Source organism: Phaethon aethereus (genome assembly GCF_964289735.1).
Source record: "Phaethon aethereus genome assembly, chromosome: 20".
Taxonomy (NCBI): domain Eukaryota; kingdom Metazoa; phylum Chordata; class Aves; order Phaethontiformes; family Phaethontidae; genus Phaethon; species Phaethon aethereus.
In genome coordinates, this window is record NC_138596.1 from 6,132,832 (window position 1) to 6,150,787 (window position 17,956).

At 45.9% G+C, this 17,956-nt stretch overlaps 1 protein-coding gene across 9 annotated transcripts in view; it reads right to left on the minus strand.

The window, feature by feature from the left end:
* The window catches only part of DNM1 (dynamin 1), a gene marked incomplete at both ends in the record, with an annotated part of 68,996 nt that extends 52,058 nt beyond the window's left edge, over positions 1-16,938 (minus strand). For all 9 annotated transcript variants that reach the window (XM_082008953.1, XM_082008955.1, XM_082008952.1 and 6 more), the window contains one exon: positions 16,778-16,938. In XM_082008953.1, coding sequence (XP_081865079.1) covers positions 16,778-16,938 — 161 coding nt within the window. The remainder of the gene's footprint in view (positions 1-16,777) is intronic.
* Between the last annotated feature and the right edge of the window lie 1,018 nt (positions 16,939-17,956).

Below are 17,956 nucleotides of genomic sequence, written 5' to 3' on the forward strand. Positions count from 1 at the left end.
ACTTACAATTGCTCTAAGTATTTCTAGCACTCAAACAGCATCTCCAACATCTAGCCATTTCTCCCCAGTACAGCTCTCCAGATCAGTAACCAAGAAGGGCCAAGCAGACCTCTTTGGGAGTTTTCTGTACATAAGGCGAGTTCCCAGACACTGTAAAACTTCACAGGTGCTATGTAAGCAAGGCAAAGCACAAATGCTAGTATAAGCTGGACTACATTTATAGCATACTACCAGATAATTTGCAAACAAGAGTCAGAAGGGACAGATAATGAACTAGAAAGTAACTTCTGAAGTTTGCACCTTCTCCTATTCTCTTATCTGCCTTGAGTTCTTCTATTCCTTTGCACAGCATTGCAGTGGACACCAGCACAGGTCCCCAGCACGTGTGAGGGGTATTCTGTCCAAGATGCCTTTCTTAAGGTTTTATGCAGAAACTGAGGCACTGTGGTCTTCAAACATGAAAGGACAGCAACTATACTAATTCACTGTAGAAAGTGTAGAAATAGGTTGTGTTACATGTTCACACACACACATCCTGCTCCAGAACTGATACTGTGATTCTCACCACAAGAACCACCTTTCTGTTTTGTTTCCTCTGCCCCTTTTACAACTGACCAGGATGTGTGATGTTCTGGAGCTCTCCTGCACCTTTTTCCCATACTGTGCTCACTTTATTCAAAGTTAAGAAAAAAAGTAGTGTATTCAGAGTTAACATATGAAGTAAATAAAGCCACATAAGAAACCTACATTTACTGCAAAAGGCAACATTTCAAAAACCATAATGACCCCACATCACAGGCTTTGCCAAAAAGACAGGAAACCTTTCAGGAAACTGCTCCCTCCAAGATAACCCACCTCCACAGAAAAACGCATGGCTGGCTGCTTGAAAGCCTACATACAGTAAGTTTGGCAAGTCAAACCCAGTTCCTTGTGCACCAGCATAATGGCGGGGTTTGTTTCGCTGACATTTGGGTCTAAATGATGTGCCACGGAGAGACAGCAGCTGAGTGAGCTTCCATCTCAGCCACAGGGCTTGTCTTCTTGTAATGGAACACAGCACAATTGCTTGGTCACTGATCTAGATATACAGAGGTGACAGCCTCCAGTACTGTCCCCTCTGTCACCTTCTCAGTAATTTTTGGTAGAGCATAGATCTTCTTTCCTACAGAACAAGATAAAGCCTTTTATTACTGAAACGCATTGTCATATTTATGTGTTCTTGTGGGTCCCTGAGAAGACCGACATGCCTTGAACATCAAAAGCACTGGTCAAAAAAGCGTTTCCCTCACTTAGCACACATTTGTTGAGTCAAGGGTGGGCTGAGGGGGCTCAGACAACTAGAGAGGGAATAGGCTCTGTGCAATGTTCTCTTGCAAGAATATTGAACTGATACGTCAGCTGCAGTGGCCATGTTGAGACTTCAGCCTGCAGCACCTTTATAAACAAAGTGCACAGCAATTTTTACATGAACACTTGCTTAGAAACAATTGCCTCTCCTATCCCTTCCAGAGCACACTAAATTCTGCTTTTCTGGCTTATCTCTGACTGCACAGACTGGTTCCCAGGAGTCACTGCAGTCCGCATCTTTCTCATTCACTCTTTCCATATCTCACTTCTTTGTATCTCACTCAGACCCTCTCCTGCACATACCTCTATGCAGGTCTCTGGAAGCAGTGGGATAAGATGAAAAGTTTTTCTATTGTTTATTTTTATTTGAATCCTTTGGGCTGATTTTTCTGTTTTGTACTCCACTAGCTTCAAGGTACATCAAAACCTGGAAGACAGCTGTATGCGTTATGCAAGTCATGGCTGCACTACAGCCTCTGTGCACAAGTTAATCTGATACAGAACTACAGAGCTTCATGGCTGTACTGCTTCCACAGGGCATGAGACATTCAAGGAGGTCAGAAGCATTCTTACACTTCAGGTATTACACTTTTATTCAATGGCCTGGGGGCCTGCCAGCTCACAGAGTAAACTGGCACAGCCAAGAGTTTGCCCCAGGGATTTCTGCTGCTGTACATCTACAATAACTCCAAGGAAGCCAGTATACCCTAGCTTTATGCTTTGTAGAACTTACAGCAGGATCTGGCCTGACTTTCAAGGGGCACTATATACATTTTTAGATGACCTGAAAGGCAGAGATGTTGCTATACTCTTCTGGTGCACCCCTGCAAACTCATAACCATGGGTTACCACATATCAATCAACTCACTGGCTGTGTTACAAAGCATAAGGCAAGAATTTCCAACAGAGCTGCACTCCATCCCTAACTCAGCTTATAGAACATGTACTGAAGTCCCTATATACAGTGAGGGGAGGCAGAAGCCAAGCAAATGGAATTTCTCTCCACTGGAGAAGGTTACACAGCTCCTGCACTACATTTATAGGAGGGCACGAAGAGAACAGACACGGGAATATTTCAGGAAGAGGCTCAAACACACACAGGCATTACCATTTTTGCCAGTTTTCCATGGTCTGCTTTCCTTCAATCTAGAAATCCACGCTTTTCCTCTCAGAGTCATTGCTGGGGCCTAGATAGGCAAGTACCTTTAGGACATGACAGTCTGAAATACAGAAGTGTTGGTCAGCCCCTTTTGAAGGATCAGCACTAGGATCTTGCACAAGGGCACAGGGTCCATTCAAACAGACTCAAACTACAGACCACGAGGAATATATGGGTTTTAGTAAGTACTGTTCTTATTTGAACTTGTTGATTGAGGTGTATATTCGTGCTTGATTCCTTCTCTGGTTTAATGATACTAACTTTCATTTTAGAAAAAAGGTTTCAAAATCCTTCACCCCCCCGTCACAGGACTTCAGGGCTGGGACTTTCTGAAAGCAGTACACCAAACATAACAGGACATACAGTAATTTCATCAGCATGCAACACTTGAAGCCCGACTGAAAGCCCTCAGCTTCCCCCAGTCCTTGCAGACACCACAAATAGTTCTCAGCTCATGCCTAAAAGAAGGTGTGCTAAAGTATGAGCACAGCTCATCCCCTTCGCCATCCTAATTGAAAAGTCTGGGCAGGAAACACAGTCACAGCTGCCCGTACTGTAATGCAGGCCTCCTCTCTGGCTATGAGTGGCCATGGTTAAATTCTTTGCTTTTAGGTGCCATGGGGGGCTGTGACCCTGGGAATCCTGGCACACAACAGCAGTGCCTTGTGTCATCCCTGCTGAGGAAGCCTCCAACGGGAGCAGGTTGGATCCACGTGCTTCTCTCCCTAGTTGTGATCACCGACTAGATAATCCCTTCACGGGCTGCTGCTCTACGATTGCAGTGCAGCAACCAACCCAACCCGAGAGCCAGAGCCAGGCCCAGGGGGATAATTCCCCTCCTACTTCCTTACAACACGGTGAAATTTCCTCGTTTCCATAGAAACAAATCAGTTTTATGTCCACACAGCTCCTGCATCCCTCACTGCTGTGCATCAGCCCCGAGCTGCTGAGGCCGAGAGATTTTAAGCAAGTGTCTACAGCTATAGGTCAAGAGTTTGCAGGAGAAACAAGAGGTACTCCTGGTATACAAAACCAACCATCTCACCCGAGATGCCATTTGCTTCAGTTCATCTCTGCTGTGAAAGAATTAATCAGGAGTATCCTTCCCCTCCTCCATTTTGAGGGTGGACTTATCTGCTAGATCCCTCCCTGCTATCTTCCTGCAGACGTGTTAGCCCAGAATACATGAGGACAGAGAAGACAGATGGGAAAAAGAGAACAGGGCACTCCAACACCTCAAGTACACTTGTGAGCCAATTTCCTCTTTGCTTTTTTGCAGGTAAAAACTGTAAAGGGGATTTTCTTGTTTGCAACTCTGCATTTTACTGTGGAGGGTTATTTAGCGAGTGGTACAGCCTACAGTGCATTGCCTGATCTCAAAAAGTCATTGCCCGTTATAGCAAATGCCGCATTGGCTCTAGGCTGCGGCGCTGGGGAAGGGAAGAGTCTGGAAAGAGTAGAAAATTGCAGCACTGCTGCTGTGCAGCTTCCACTGGGATCTTTTGGGTAATAGAAGATGAAGTCCTGGATCTTGCTTGCTGCCTTGGGACATTCAAGGTAGAGAATAACACAGCACTGATTCTACGTGACAACACCGGGAACTCAAGGGAATAAGCAGCCTGATGTCTCCTGAACAGATGTGGCAGCAAAGATTACACATGTGGAAAATGCAGCTTTAATTTCAAGAATTACAATCCCAGGAGAAAGAAACCAAGGCTGGTTTCACTCATTTTAAAAAAGCAAACATAACACCAGATCTGGGTAGCAATACCAGGGTTCAGGGGAAAAGCACCCACAGCACTGTCTGGGTCCAGAGGCCTCCAGAGCCACAGGTATAGGAAATATTGCACTAGCATAATGTATTCTCCACCCCAGAAGCTATAAACCAGACCTTTCTGTCTGCCTTGTTGAATTTTCACCATCATAGCAGAAAAGCAAGTTTTCCTTTTGCTCTCACCAAAGCATATATCCTGGCAAAAAAAAAAAAGTAGTCATGTAGATAGTTTATTCTACATAGCTTTGTCCACAAGGCTTTATCTCCAGAATCTCCCTGCAACTTCCAGGCAGCAGTCTCCAAGAGGGCAGTATCAGGCATCAGGAATACCCTAGAGCATCAAATTATTACAGTCCTGATGGCAGTGAAGAAACCCATTTTTATGGCCATAAAGATAAACCCATGACCCAGTATATTTGCTTGTCTCTTTCTCGAGCTGCACTGATCTGTCATAATACTGCAGTAACAGTGCTCTGCTTTGGCACAAACAAATCTACTGACAAATCCTGGCTTTGCCGTAACAGAAGGGTTGTAGCCCTTAAAAACATGACCCATACAGCACCTGCAACTTGAGCTGGTAGGAGAGAAAAGGACAAGCTGTACAATAAAATTCTGGGACAGGAATGACCAACTGATGGGAAAGTACAGCCACAATAACACCCTAGGATTAACGTATGCTAAGACTAACGAGCAACAGGCTGACCTTACTATTTCTTACCAGTGTCTTATTCTGTCCTAGCTCTCTAGTCAGGCTGCAGCTAAGTCTAGACTGAAGGTTGTCCTGCAGTAAAGGCTCTCTTGTGTTGAGGGCCACCACTAGACTGTGCAGCAGTTACTAATATTCAAGCCATTTGTCACACAGACTGACTAAAAAGGGATTTATCCCCCTTTTTGCCCTTCTCTCCTTCAGGGAACGTACAATGGCAGACTCAAAAGATACCAAACACTCATCGTAAGTTCACCTTAGATTTCTTGGCAGAACTCTACCACCTCTGGAGTCCTGGCATTTGCTGCAAGACCTAAGAGAAGAACAAACGTAGCTCAAGGCTTTTTTCATCACTGCAGTATGACACTTCCTTCACTCCCAGACAGCACTGTGTGCTAGAAAAAGAGACAGCCTCCCCAGAGCCTGAATGCCATAAAGGGTACAGACAACTGAAAGGGTTCAGCAGAAAAGGCAAAATCACTTTGACAAGCCCACTAATACAAACCCAGACGGAAGCTGTATGAGGAAAGGGGGTGGCACCTTAAGCCATGATGTGCTATTAGTGGCCAGACATGGGTGGTGGGTTTATAAAATTGAGTGCATGCAGCCTGATAATTTGTCTTGGGTCAGAGGCAAGAGGCAGAGTGCGTTGTGGACAGACAGGTAGGCTGCTTCCCTTCCAGAGTTCTGTGGGGCTAACAGTTGTGCCACACTCAGGCACCCTGACCAAACTGTCCAAGGTGCATGGTTGTCCTGCAGAGGGGATTTAAGACGCCAATTTATATCTTCCCTCTGCCTGGAAAAGTATGCAGGAACAGTGCCAAGCTCCTCGCTATGCACTGCACCTCTGCAGTTTCAGATATAATTAGGATCACCCTGGCTGGAAACATGGTGCAGAGGCACTGGTGCTTAAGCCCTTGAAGAAAAACCATCACAGACTGACTGCTAACACCTCTAGTGCAGAGCAAAGTCAGAGGCACTAACCTCTACTTCAAAAACCACACAAGACATCTCCATTTCAGGCTATACCAGAATGAAAGTTGGATCAATAGTCCCAGAGATGAGCTTTTGAGCTCCTGGATGGTTTCAATGTGTCTGTCAGAGTCCTTTTGACCTACCAGTCAGACAGTACTTCTCATGTCCCAAGGAACGTTTTTCTCTGGTCAAGTTTGGGTAGTGACCATAGGAGGTGACAAAAAGGCAGGTTTATATACAGATACACATCCACAGAATTTCTAAAGGAGTCCAGGTCTTCATGGAAAACTTTTAGGGCTTAAATTCAAAAAGCAGAGGGTCAAAATTGGCGTTGCCTATTAATGGACACTCTCAATCTATAGCAAAATTGTGACATAGTAACCTGGACAAACAGACTTGAATCTTCCAGTCTTCCATTCCTTTCCCTATTTTCCACTGGTAAAGGGTTTATCTAAATGCCTTCCCCTGGTGTCTTCCCACCACCTCTTCAAACCACTGGTCTCTAATAATGTTCTTCAAATACCATGCTTTCAATAGCCTATACAAATTCATGCAGGAAATGGACCTCCTTAAGGTGAGTTTGGGGTGCCAAGTAATTTGCAGGCCTGGCATAACAAATGCATCTTGCACAAACAGACATAAACAGAGAGCAACTCCTAGGAACAGGAACGCCAAATCAAAGTAGCACAGCCCAGATGGAAGAAGTATATTGCTGGGCTCTCTGCTGAGAGCTGCACTGATGTGAAGAGGTGACCCGAGTTTCAGCACTGGAGCTGCAGCGTCAGTTCTGCAGTGACAGTGACACATGTCATGCACCAATCCCCGAGGGTATTCTGCAATTCAGTATGTACCAACCTCCTCCTTACCTCTAGCTATAGCCCCACTGCAACAGATCTCCTCTCAAGGCCACCACCATGCCCAGGCAATTCCCAGCTATTCATAGAGGAGCTTCTATTAAAAGTAAAAGCACAATCAGCTTAAATAGCCAGAGATTACTCAAGAGATCACAGCAGCCAGAAAGAGAGAAAACCTAACATATGCATTAGAATAAAGGGGCCCCATCCTGACCCAGAGCTGTGTAAGTTCAGGGTAAATCATAAGCAAGTCGGTGGAGCTAAATATCAGTGTAAAAACTGTGAGGATTAGAGCTTTGTTTTCTACTGGCTTAATTCTGAACTAACAGGTCATCAGGTGTATTCCCCTGTGACACAGAACTGTTCCTGTGCTGGCAGGCAGGTGGCAAATGGACAGTTATTTTCATTATAAGCCCCTGTTCATAGAGGTTTATAATTACTTGGGATGAAGAAGTGGTCTCAGAGCTGAAACAGCCTGTTAATTTGTTGTCAGAGCCCATAGCCAGATCGTACATAACATACTCTGCCTTTACACACAAGGAAGGCAAAGAGGAAGAAATGAACAAAGACTTCAAGATTTTTGCTTTTACGTATCTCTTACATGTTCTAAGAAATTCAGCAGAGCCTCCTCAATCCCTGGATCTCCGATCTCAAAAAAAAAAGCAAAAATAATAGTTTTTCCCTAGTACTCTCCAGGGTAAGTTAGCTCTGCTGTAAAAACACTTGCAGATGTTGCGAACCAACTACTCAGCACCTCTGTAGACTTCTGCCTACTGATGTTTTGAGAAAGGGACTAAATGCAGCTGGAAAAACTACTCTGAAATATGGCTGCAGTTTATGCTCAGCTTTTATACAGCATTACAGCAACACTGCCTCACTCTTCAGCCAGAATCCACAGCAGTATTAGTTTAATATCAGCTATGGCCTCTCTCAGGCATCCTACATGTATACTACACTGGCACTCTGACATCAAGACTGTTTCACAGCCACAAAATGACAGTCCTAGCACAGTAAGACAGGATCCCAGCTATTCTCATGTTTCTTATAGTAGCATTAACTCTTCACCCTTCAACACAGCTGCAACAATGCAACCTAGAGCCATAAGAAACAGGAAAGGGAGTGTTAAAGGGGATAAAGGCAATAAATTATTTAAATAGTATATTCACCCCCAGAGACTCAAAGTTCAACTCCCATTTCAATCACAAGTGAGGAACTGGGTTTATTCCAAACCTCATTTTGGATGATTTACTATTCATTGTGACTGTAATACAAGTATTTCAGCAGAGCTTATAGTTTTGGGACTAAGCCCTGATTTTTAGGGAGGGAAGAGTTAACAATGCAGGTCTTACAGAAGTTTGGGGAGTCTTCATGCTTTCTACAGGAGCACTGAGGGAAACGGCAACTTTTAAAGAAAAAAAAAATCCCCACAAACATCCGTGTTAGAAATTGATGTTTTCAATACAAAAGCTACACTGCTTTTCTATTAGCTTAATTGCTGTGTCCAGGGCTCTAAGAAAAGCCACACAAATCACAAGACTTGCAGAAAAGTGGCAGAGGTTAGCAAGTTCACTTCCAGTCAGCAAGACACAGCTTGAGGAGCTTTCCATAGCATCTGCTTCCAAGATGCTTCCAAAAGCATGTTATGCTGAATTGCAAGAAGCTACTGACCAGGGACTGAAACACCATCTCGCTTCCATTTGGTTCCAACTGGATCTGCCAAAGCTTTCAGAGCATGTAACATGGCATGGAACATCAGAGACAACATTAGATTTCTGACTCAGGGCTCATTCTTCCTGTACTGCACCTCGGGAAAGAAAAGCAGTTATCTATTATATTCAGCACCAGCCTATGAGCTGTGACAAGCTTGAAGGTCATGCAGGAAGCAGCTGCCAACAACTTAATTGTCCTGTTTGCCCATCTATATAAGGGAGCTTAAGAAAATTACTGAGCCACTTTACATTCAGTTATTAAAGTATTCACTAATAGGTCTTTGAAAACAAGAGGTTGATACTTTGCACTTACATCCAACAAGTCACCTGGAATAACTGTTTAAATATCTAACATTAAATTGCACTCAGTTGCCAGTCACACTGTTTTGATGTGTACTCTTGCCTGCCCCTCAGTAAACACTGAAATCTTGTCTCAGTCCTCTCTTCATAGCCACCCCAATATTTATAGTAGTTAGTCCTGAGCAAGATGTCCAATTCTCATGACTAATCTCCATCAAGTCCCTCAACAATAAGCATGATGCATGCTTTAGAAGGATCACACACACACGTAAATAAAGATAAATAGCTTTTTGGAGCTTTTCAGAACCATTCCTGCTTGCAGTCTGGCTACCTCCAGGCCTGACCAGACCATCTGAGTATTTAAAGTCACTACGGGCAAAACCCTAGGCTTATTCCTCTACAGGGCTGTGCTACCCACCCCTACTCTGAAAGGCTATGCTCAAAAATTTAAGTGCTACCAGCTTATCTAGTGCAGCCTCTCATCTGCCAGTGCTTTTTAAGAATACCCTGACTCCTCAAATCCAGTATCTGATCTATGCCAGCAGCCAAATGTGGCTGCATCAGTCCCAACCTCTCTGCAAAGGAGACCTAAGTAACCAGCAACATTGGGCAAAAAAGGCTGCATGAACAGCTAAAGCTCTTGGCACACCAATTCTGGAGAGAAGGCAGGTCTTTCAGAGGGCTCAGGCAGTCTCTGTACCACCCTTGCAGGGTTTTAATTTATTGTTAGGTAAAATAGTTTCATACTTTATGGTTAATCTTTCTAGTGTTATTTCAGGTGTCCATTAATGATATACACCCACATGAGACCAACAGCCTCTCCTTTCTGCAGGTAGAGAAAAGGGTATAAGAAATCAGTGAAAAACAATTTAGTTTGAGCTGAGAACAGAGCTCTTATCTCAAGGCTGAACATGCCCATCTGCCTGTAGCAGAGACAATACTCCTTTACCTTGAACTTTCACTCTCTATCAGGACATGCAAAACCAGGTCTGAGATCAGAAAAAGAAAAGCTCAAGCGGAATAAGAAGTTGTCCCACTAGTGAGCTATTTCCCCACCATGCATGACTAGATTTCTTTCTTTTTTTGGAGCAGATTTAGTGTTAGCTCTCCTCCCAGCTAGCAGCACTCTGACTCATACGGTTACAGATTTGTGAATCTAAGAAGGAAAGTATTACACCCAAAGTTTTTTTGGTGTCTAGTGGCATATCAAGGAAGTAGGTTTACCCTGCATATTACCAGTAAATTTCCTTTCACAGATGCCACCTCAAAACCAGTTTTACATTGGGTATATAGGCTGAACACCATATGCTTCTAGGTGACCGCCTGCCACTCCTTCAGTAAATCTTCTGGTTTTGCCACTGAAATGCACTGCCTGAAAAACATCTGAGTATTGGCTTACATGGGTGGAGCACCCATGGGTTTGCTCTTGTTTAATAAATTCACTGTGCAAGGCATCATAATAGTAGCTAGAACACAGCAAGAACTGTTTTCGTAATTAACTTAGGCTAAGTTGTCAGCTTCTTCCATTTCTCCTCATTAAAGATGCTAAGAAATCCTCACTCAAAAGAATTTTTACTCACACTTGGACAGACAGGCTCAAACTTGAAGTGCAAAGTAGGAACATTCAGTAATTCACCAGATCAGGAAAGGGATTAGCTTCCTGCCTTAGAACAACATTTTCAGAAGCTCCCTCAGATAGGAGGTGCTGCAGACAGACTCCCACACCTTCTATTTAAGTCTAGTGAAGTTCTGCCTACTGAGAGCATCTGGAGAAGTCACATTCAAGGACTTGGCATCTCCAGATAGGTATTGAACTATGGCTTCTGAAAACAATCAGTAACCTTTAAAAATAGAAGTCTGTTTTGCCTTTTTTTTTTTTTTTGACTGTGTGAAAAGTTGTAAGCACATTGAGTTTTGAGAAACAGATGACAGCTTTAGCATAGGGGTATGCTTTTGGGAACTTCTGACTCCTTTCCCTCGTTGTTTTTTCAAACTCTTTACAGCCCTGTGCCACAGCATGCTGTTTATAGAACAACCACACAAAAACCCCACAATACTTACCTATCTCAAAGTATAGTAAGGACTAGTCAAAGCTCAGGATGCTCTAAGATTCCCAACGTGAAAATTATCATGGCAACAAGGACAAGTCCACACTAGCAAAGGCGGCATCCTCCTGATCTGCCAGCTATCAGGCAATAAATTCCAGCAATGACAAGGCAACCTATCATTTTCACACAGCAGTAGGTCCAGGCAAAACTTGCACAATACTGAGCATCAGTTTCCAAACTGGACACACAGCTGGTTTCCTTTCCCTGGGTAAATTCTGACATGATCCAAGACATGCCAAAAGGATCTCTTTTCCTCGTGAGTATAAGGCTAGTGGGCAGCTACCAGAAGTACAAGATCATCACTAAAGAGTTAAGCTGAAGAATACAGTCAATGAGATCTGCAGAGAACGTCTAACTGCTGCAGGAGACAGAAAAGATATTAGACATATTTATTTGAGCCAACCTCTGTAACATTAAAGCAAGTTGTCAGAGGACAAATACAGGCAGACACTGCTGCTGTATCTACAAACATTGAGATTCATAATTTTTTTCTCCCCTTACAGCCATCCATGTTATGTTATGTTTTAACTTAATTATGTATCTCCTCCTAGCAATCCTCCTCCCACAAGTGTTTGCTCAGAGCTGTACAGATTTCTCTTAAGTTAAATTATTTTATCTTGTGGTCTACTCTAAAGACATTATACATTTCCCCCAGTGCTCCATATTTTCTTCCTTCCCCAATTAATCCAAGATGAAAATAGGTATTTTCTTCACTGAAGACCAAAGGCTTGCTGCCATTTGAAGGACTATTTTTTGACCATGATTTATTTCTCTAAAGAGCAGAATCCTAGTCCTGACTCTTGTACCATCCTCTGCAACCTTAAATAAGTCACTTCCCAAGCAATGCCCTCATCTTTAACCTGCAAATACACAACAGCATTTGGTCAGCTCACAGATGTATTTATCATACAACAATTAGGGGTCCATGACTTGCAATTACTCTCTGCCAGCACCCTGGGCATGTAAATGTACCTCAAAGCAGAACAAAAAAAAAATAGAAGAATTATATTTAAGGACTCCTTTTGTGGCCAGAGCAGCACAAGTTAGTGGCTGTATCTTCTTGTTTAAATTTAAATCGGCTGCTAAAATACTGCATTGATGCTTAGCATCAGCCAGTACAGCAGACATCCTCAATCTATACATAACATAGCTATGATTTTCAGAAGATTTGAACCATCCATTCTTTTCATAGCACTCAAGCTCACAAAGCATGTATTACAGCAGAAGCCTGAGAAACTTAAAAGCACAAAGATCGTTGACAAAACAGTTTTCCTTCAGTATCTGAACAGGCCAAATACCTGCACCTCTGCATGCATCCCTATAGGATCTTTCATTTCTAGACAGTTGCTAAATACTCTGAAGCTATTTTGCTGGAGCAGCTTTCCACAACAAAGCAAAGCATATGTTATCAAAGAAGGCATTCCCTCATCGTATCTTGGGGGTGTAAGTATCCCTAAATGGCTGGGAAAGGTTGAGATATGAAGATGCTAAGCTGCTCCTCAAAGTTATACCTGAAGCCAAACTAAATCCTGTGGCTTCAAGATCTAGCTTTGCATCAGTAGGGGACATTGCAAGGCAAAGACACAGTTGCAGCATATGCTGCCTGGCCCTTGCCTGGTTTTGTCAAGCAATTACTGTAGCACAAGTACCAAGCTTAATAGGTACTTACCCTGACCACTGCCACAGGCGTTGCAATGCTTCATTTTCCCTGCTCTTTCACCCATGCTGAAATTTCAGTTTGCCAAGAGACAAGGTTAGCCCAACACAGTTGAGTCTAGGTCCATGCCTGCCTCCAATTTCCTTCCAAGCAACATACAAACGTCAGATAACTCAGCATACACCATCAGAGCCTGGTGACAGACTTCTAAGTGTCCCTGTTCAGTTTGGGACATATGAGCTCCCAAAAGAAGATGCTTTTAGGGCTAATGCACAGGTCTGGAATCACATAAACCTTGATTCACTTCCCACAACTTTGGCACTGCTTAGCTCCCTTGATCAGAAACGAGATGGTTTCACCTCCATTCAAGCCCTTCCACCTACTCTTCCCAGTCCTTAGTCATTCCCTTCTCAGCAGCCCCCTTAAGCCATCTGCTCTCCAGAAGTCAGAGGTGCCTTGTTTTCTCCACGAAGAGCAATGCAGCTGTCCTAGCAGGGCTGAGCAGCACGCTGCCTTGGATCAGACAAGAACAAGGCACAGACACTTATGCAGCCATCTGAACACAGCCCAGTGCTTTCAGTTTTTCCTGTTTGTAAAGCAGAGGTAACAGTAATGCTCCCTCAAATCCAAAGATTTGTGTAACAGTGCTTTGAGATCTTAGGATTTAAAAAAAAGACACTTGTATTTGTTATTTTCACATAGCAAAATAAGAGTGGCATAAACATGGATGATTTTACAAACAGCTTTATGCACCGTCTTGTACATGCCCCCTTCTTTGTCCTTTGGGCTCCCTCAAGTCAAATTAGCACATCACATGCTTCGTTCTTTTTATCAGACCAATTTTGCTCGTATTGGTGCCTGCTCTAAGACCTTCTAATTTAAGAAAGGTGGTAGCAGGGAAGTTACACCACCATAAGAATGGACTAAATGACCCCTGAGGTCCCTTCCAACGGGAGTTATCCTACAAGCCCATAACCACACCAACAGGAAATGCCTGGAGCTGCCCCAATTAACCTTCCTTCCAGTTCTGGGGCCCAGGATAAACCAGTCTATGAAGAGATGTGTCACCTGTCTGGCTTTTATATGGCTTCTCTCATCACTACAGTCATTTTTAACACCATCAGCCAGTATCCTAGTCACCACGCTGAGTCTCCGGCAGCAAAAGCACACATAGCAGCCACATTGACATCTGGTATTATAAATACAGACTCTGCACTGTTGGATAATCTGTTAACAGCAGAGTAAGTGACATTGGAAGAGTAATTAGCAGCAACTAGTAAGCCATTGCATTCAGGAGGGGAAAAAACCCCACCACATTTGTTCTGTAAGACAAGTAACTAAACACTGATTGCAATCAGCATCACTCCTCTGTGCTTTGAGGTTTCCTACATGTGTGGGGTTCCAAGGTTCCAGCAGCAACCCTAGACTGAAGTCCTGCATAGGCACAGGCTAGGTCTGGCAGTGGGGGCAAGCGTGCTGCCCTTCCATGTGAACATGCCTTGAAGACAGTTTGAAAGGAGCCCCACAGGTACTGAGCGGGGAAGCCAGCCCTGGCAGGGCCACCAGCCCCTCTGCTCAAGGGTGCCCGTCAAGCACATCAGTCAGTACCAACTGCATCAGCATTTGTTCTTGCACAAATTTCCATCCACTCAGAGAGAAACTCATCAGCACTCACATTCACTGTGCAGCGAGCAGCTGCTGAGCAATAGCTGCACCACCATCCTGGTATCAAGCTGGAGCAGTGACATATGTCATGTCCACACTACAGCAATAATTGTATTTGTACACAGTAGGTCTATACACAATTTCTTCTTATGCCTATTCAGACAAGAAAACAGCCCCTATCATAATTACATTGAGGAACAATGCTTATTCTGGATACTATTTCCATAGCTTCTTATCATGGTTTCTAATACCCACACAAAAAGAAAAGAGATTACACATTACAGCAGGGCTCCAACATTATTTTAACAGGATTGGGTTTTGCAGCATATACACATACATTCTGTGGTAAGATGTCTCACATTACCAGTCTCTAAACTAGCCAGCACTCAAGGGTATCAAATGGAGAAAAACCTCTTCCCTTTGACATATTTTCCATTTCCACTCCAATTATTTTCTCGAAATGCTTTTCTATACACAGGTGTCTCAGCTTCTGCTCAGGGGACCCATCGTTACTTCATTTTCTAAAAGCCACGGTACTGTAACTGGCTGCTGTAGAGACAACTGATGGGACAGTGAGGTCACAAGTTCTCCTGGGACAGGGGTCATCAGAAAGGGACAGAAAACAATTTAATTCATTTGCTCTCCACCAAGCAGATAAAATCCCCTGTCCTCAAGTGGCACCAGTGGAGAGGCACCAAGGATTAATATATCCCCTTCTGTTTGCTCAGTCTAAAAGAAAGGGGCAGCGTACCCCGATACACTGACTGTCTGACAAACCCTCCTCTCACCCAACAGCCATATATTATATATTACGCCACTGCAGCACTGACTGCATAGATCCTCTAAAAAGGATTTACGAGGTTAGGCTGCCAGTACTTAGAAAACAGGAAAACAGCAGAGCCAACAGGTGAACCTGTTTTGCTCACATATTTCAGGAGACCAATTTTCCCCTTCTTGGAAAGCTACAACACAGCAAGTTTTTCACTTTGGGGGTAGGAATCATTATTTTCTTTCTGTGTTGTCTATGGACAAACAAGTAGATCCTAGTCTACGACCTGAGGCTCAGTAAAATGTATTCCTGCAGTGTCCTTCCCTTGGCATGATTCCCAGCATCCCTGAGGGATACTGCCTGGACTGTTGGAAGTTAGCTAGAAAGGAACCCAAACTCTTTGAATGTGTATCTATAGCAAAGAAAAAAAAAAAAGTCTTATTCCAACCATGCTTTCTTTGCACCAGATACAATCCCTGTGCCTTCTCCCTAGTACATACAGCATACCCTGCACCCCCTGCTCAAGGCAACCCTTGCACAGGTACAGAATTTGGGGCTACTCACAGCTAAACAAGCAATTCATACACACCATAGACTATTCCAACAGTAGAAAAGCTTTATAAACCATCCAACAGCAAACAGCTTAAAAGAAAAAGTGAGGGTGGGAGAACGACATCCAATAGATATCACAAATCCAGTTTGCTGAAAGAGAAAAACCCACACAAGAATCTGACCAGGTATCACAGCAGTCACTGCTTTTAAGGCAAGTCACCAGCAACTTGCATGCCCCTCACAGCACAAAAAAACCAACTTGATAACTAAAACCTGTATATCACTGAATACGGTTAATTAACGGGACCAGAAACAAGCTGAGGAACAACCCCCTCGCCAGGTGTTGTGTGTCGACTCTGGAGCAGAGAACCAGGCAGCGCGGTCTGCAGTTTACACAAACTGCAGATGATGAATGCGAAGGTCACACGAAGGGAAAGCATCAGTATATTGCCTGTCACAAAATGGTAGCACCCGGGGATTTGAGCGTATAGGAGAGAGATAACCCCGTCCTTCCTATAGCCTCCCCGCAGCTCCTGACATGGCACCCGCTATGGAGGACGGCGAGGCAGGGCTGGGGGAGGGGGACAGAGCAGATTAAACTTAAATACCTCCCCCGGCGGCACCCCCCTTCCCAGAGACCGCATCCATCTCCCGGAGCCCCGCACGGAGCCGAGGAGGGGAAGGGGCTGGTGCCCACTGACATTTCGGCTCCCCCCGTTATGTAACAGCCCGGGAGCAGCTCCCGGGGGCGAGGGGGGGCTCCCGCCGCCCCCCAAGGTGCGGCAAAGGCGGAGAGCCCGCTGCGGAGATCCCCCCCTCACACACACCCCGAGGCGGGGAGACGTCCTCCGCCCCTCCCTACCCCCGCAGCGCCCGGGCGTCCTGCAGCGCTGCCCGAGCACCGCATATGCACCCAGCAGCTCTGCTGGTGAGCTGCACCGCCCGCGCACCGCATCCAGCCGCTGGCCCCCTGCACCGCACGGCCCCCGCACCACGCCGCCCGTGCATCCAGCCGCTGGGCTCCGGCGCCGCGCTTGTCCACGCACCGCGCCGCCCCTGCATCCCTCCGCTGTGCCCCTGCACCGCGCTTGCCCACGCACCGCGCTGTCCACGCAGCGGCTCTGCTCCCCGCACCCAGCCGCTGTGCCCCTGCACCCCCCGCAGCCGTGCCTGCGGCGGGGCTCCCCAGGGACCCGCTTTACCTCCCGACGAAATTCTCCAGCACGGAGCTCTTGCCGGCGCTCTGCCCCCCCACCACAGCGATCTGCGGCAGGTCGAGGTTGGCGTTCTGCCCGATGGCGGCGAAGGCGTCCTGCAGCCGGTTGACCAGCGGGATGAGGTCCTCCATCCCCCGGTTCCCCATGGCTGCGGCACACGGCACGGGCTCCTCGCACCGGCGAGCTCACACTACCCCTTCCCGCGCCCTCACCGGAGGGTAGCCCGGCTCTCGCCGCCCTAGCCGGTGGGCACCGGCACCAGCCCGCGCCCCGCTCGACGCCGCCCGCTCCCGCCCGGGCTCAGCTCGCCTCAGCCCGCCCCGCCGCGTCTGCAGACAGCCGCGCGCTGCCGCCAGGGGGCCTTAAGGGCGCCGGCGCCGCGCTGCATCCTGGGAGATGTAGTCCGGGCAGCCTGTGAGGGGGACCCGCTGAGGGGGGTCGCTGGGCGGCAAAGCCCTCTTACACCCCCTCCTCGGAGGCCAGGAGTGGCGTCGGGGTCTGCGCCCAGAGATGCCAGAAACGGTGCAGCTCACTCCCCCAAAAAACAGAGCCCCAAATCCAGACAAAACCAGCCTGTCCCCAGGCCTTGGGGGCTGTGTGGTGCCATGGCCTGTGCATGGCAGGTTGACGCACCAGTAGGGTCCAGCCGGCATGCCAGCGTATGTGTGCGGCCCAGCCAGCGTGCCCCATGGTTCAGTCAGTCGCTGTACCTGTCCGTGAGCCTGTATAGCTTGGTCACTGTCCCTGGAGGGCTCAATCACCATATCCATGCAGTGCCGTCAATGTACAGGTATGATTTGGTCAATGCACCCGTATGGTTTGGTTACTACACCTGCACAGTTTGGTCTTTACACCCATACAGTTCGGTCGATAGACCCATGCAGTTTGGTCACAGTACCTGTACAGGTGGTTGACACACCCGTATGGGAGGGCTTTGTGCCAGGCCAGCACTTGTGGAATTGCTAGAATACAAGAAATACTTGATGTGATTAAACTGGAAGCTTGCAAAAGCACTACTGTGCTGCTGCCGCTTCATCTTCATTCAAACATGGATGAAAAATGCATCAATATCTGTTCATGGCTGCAAAACAGTAGATGATGTTGCTATGTTTGTTTTATAGAAACACAAACAAGTATATCATTTTATGTACTTAGATTTTTTTA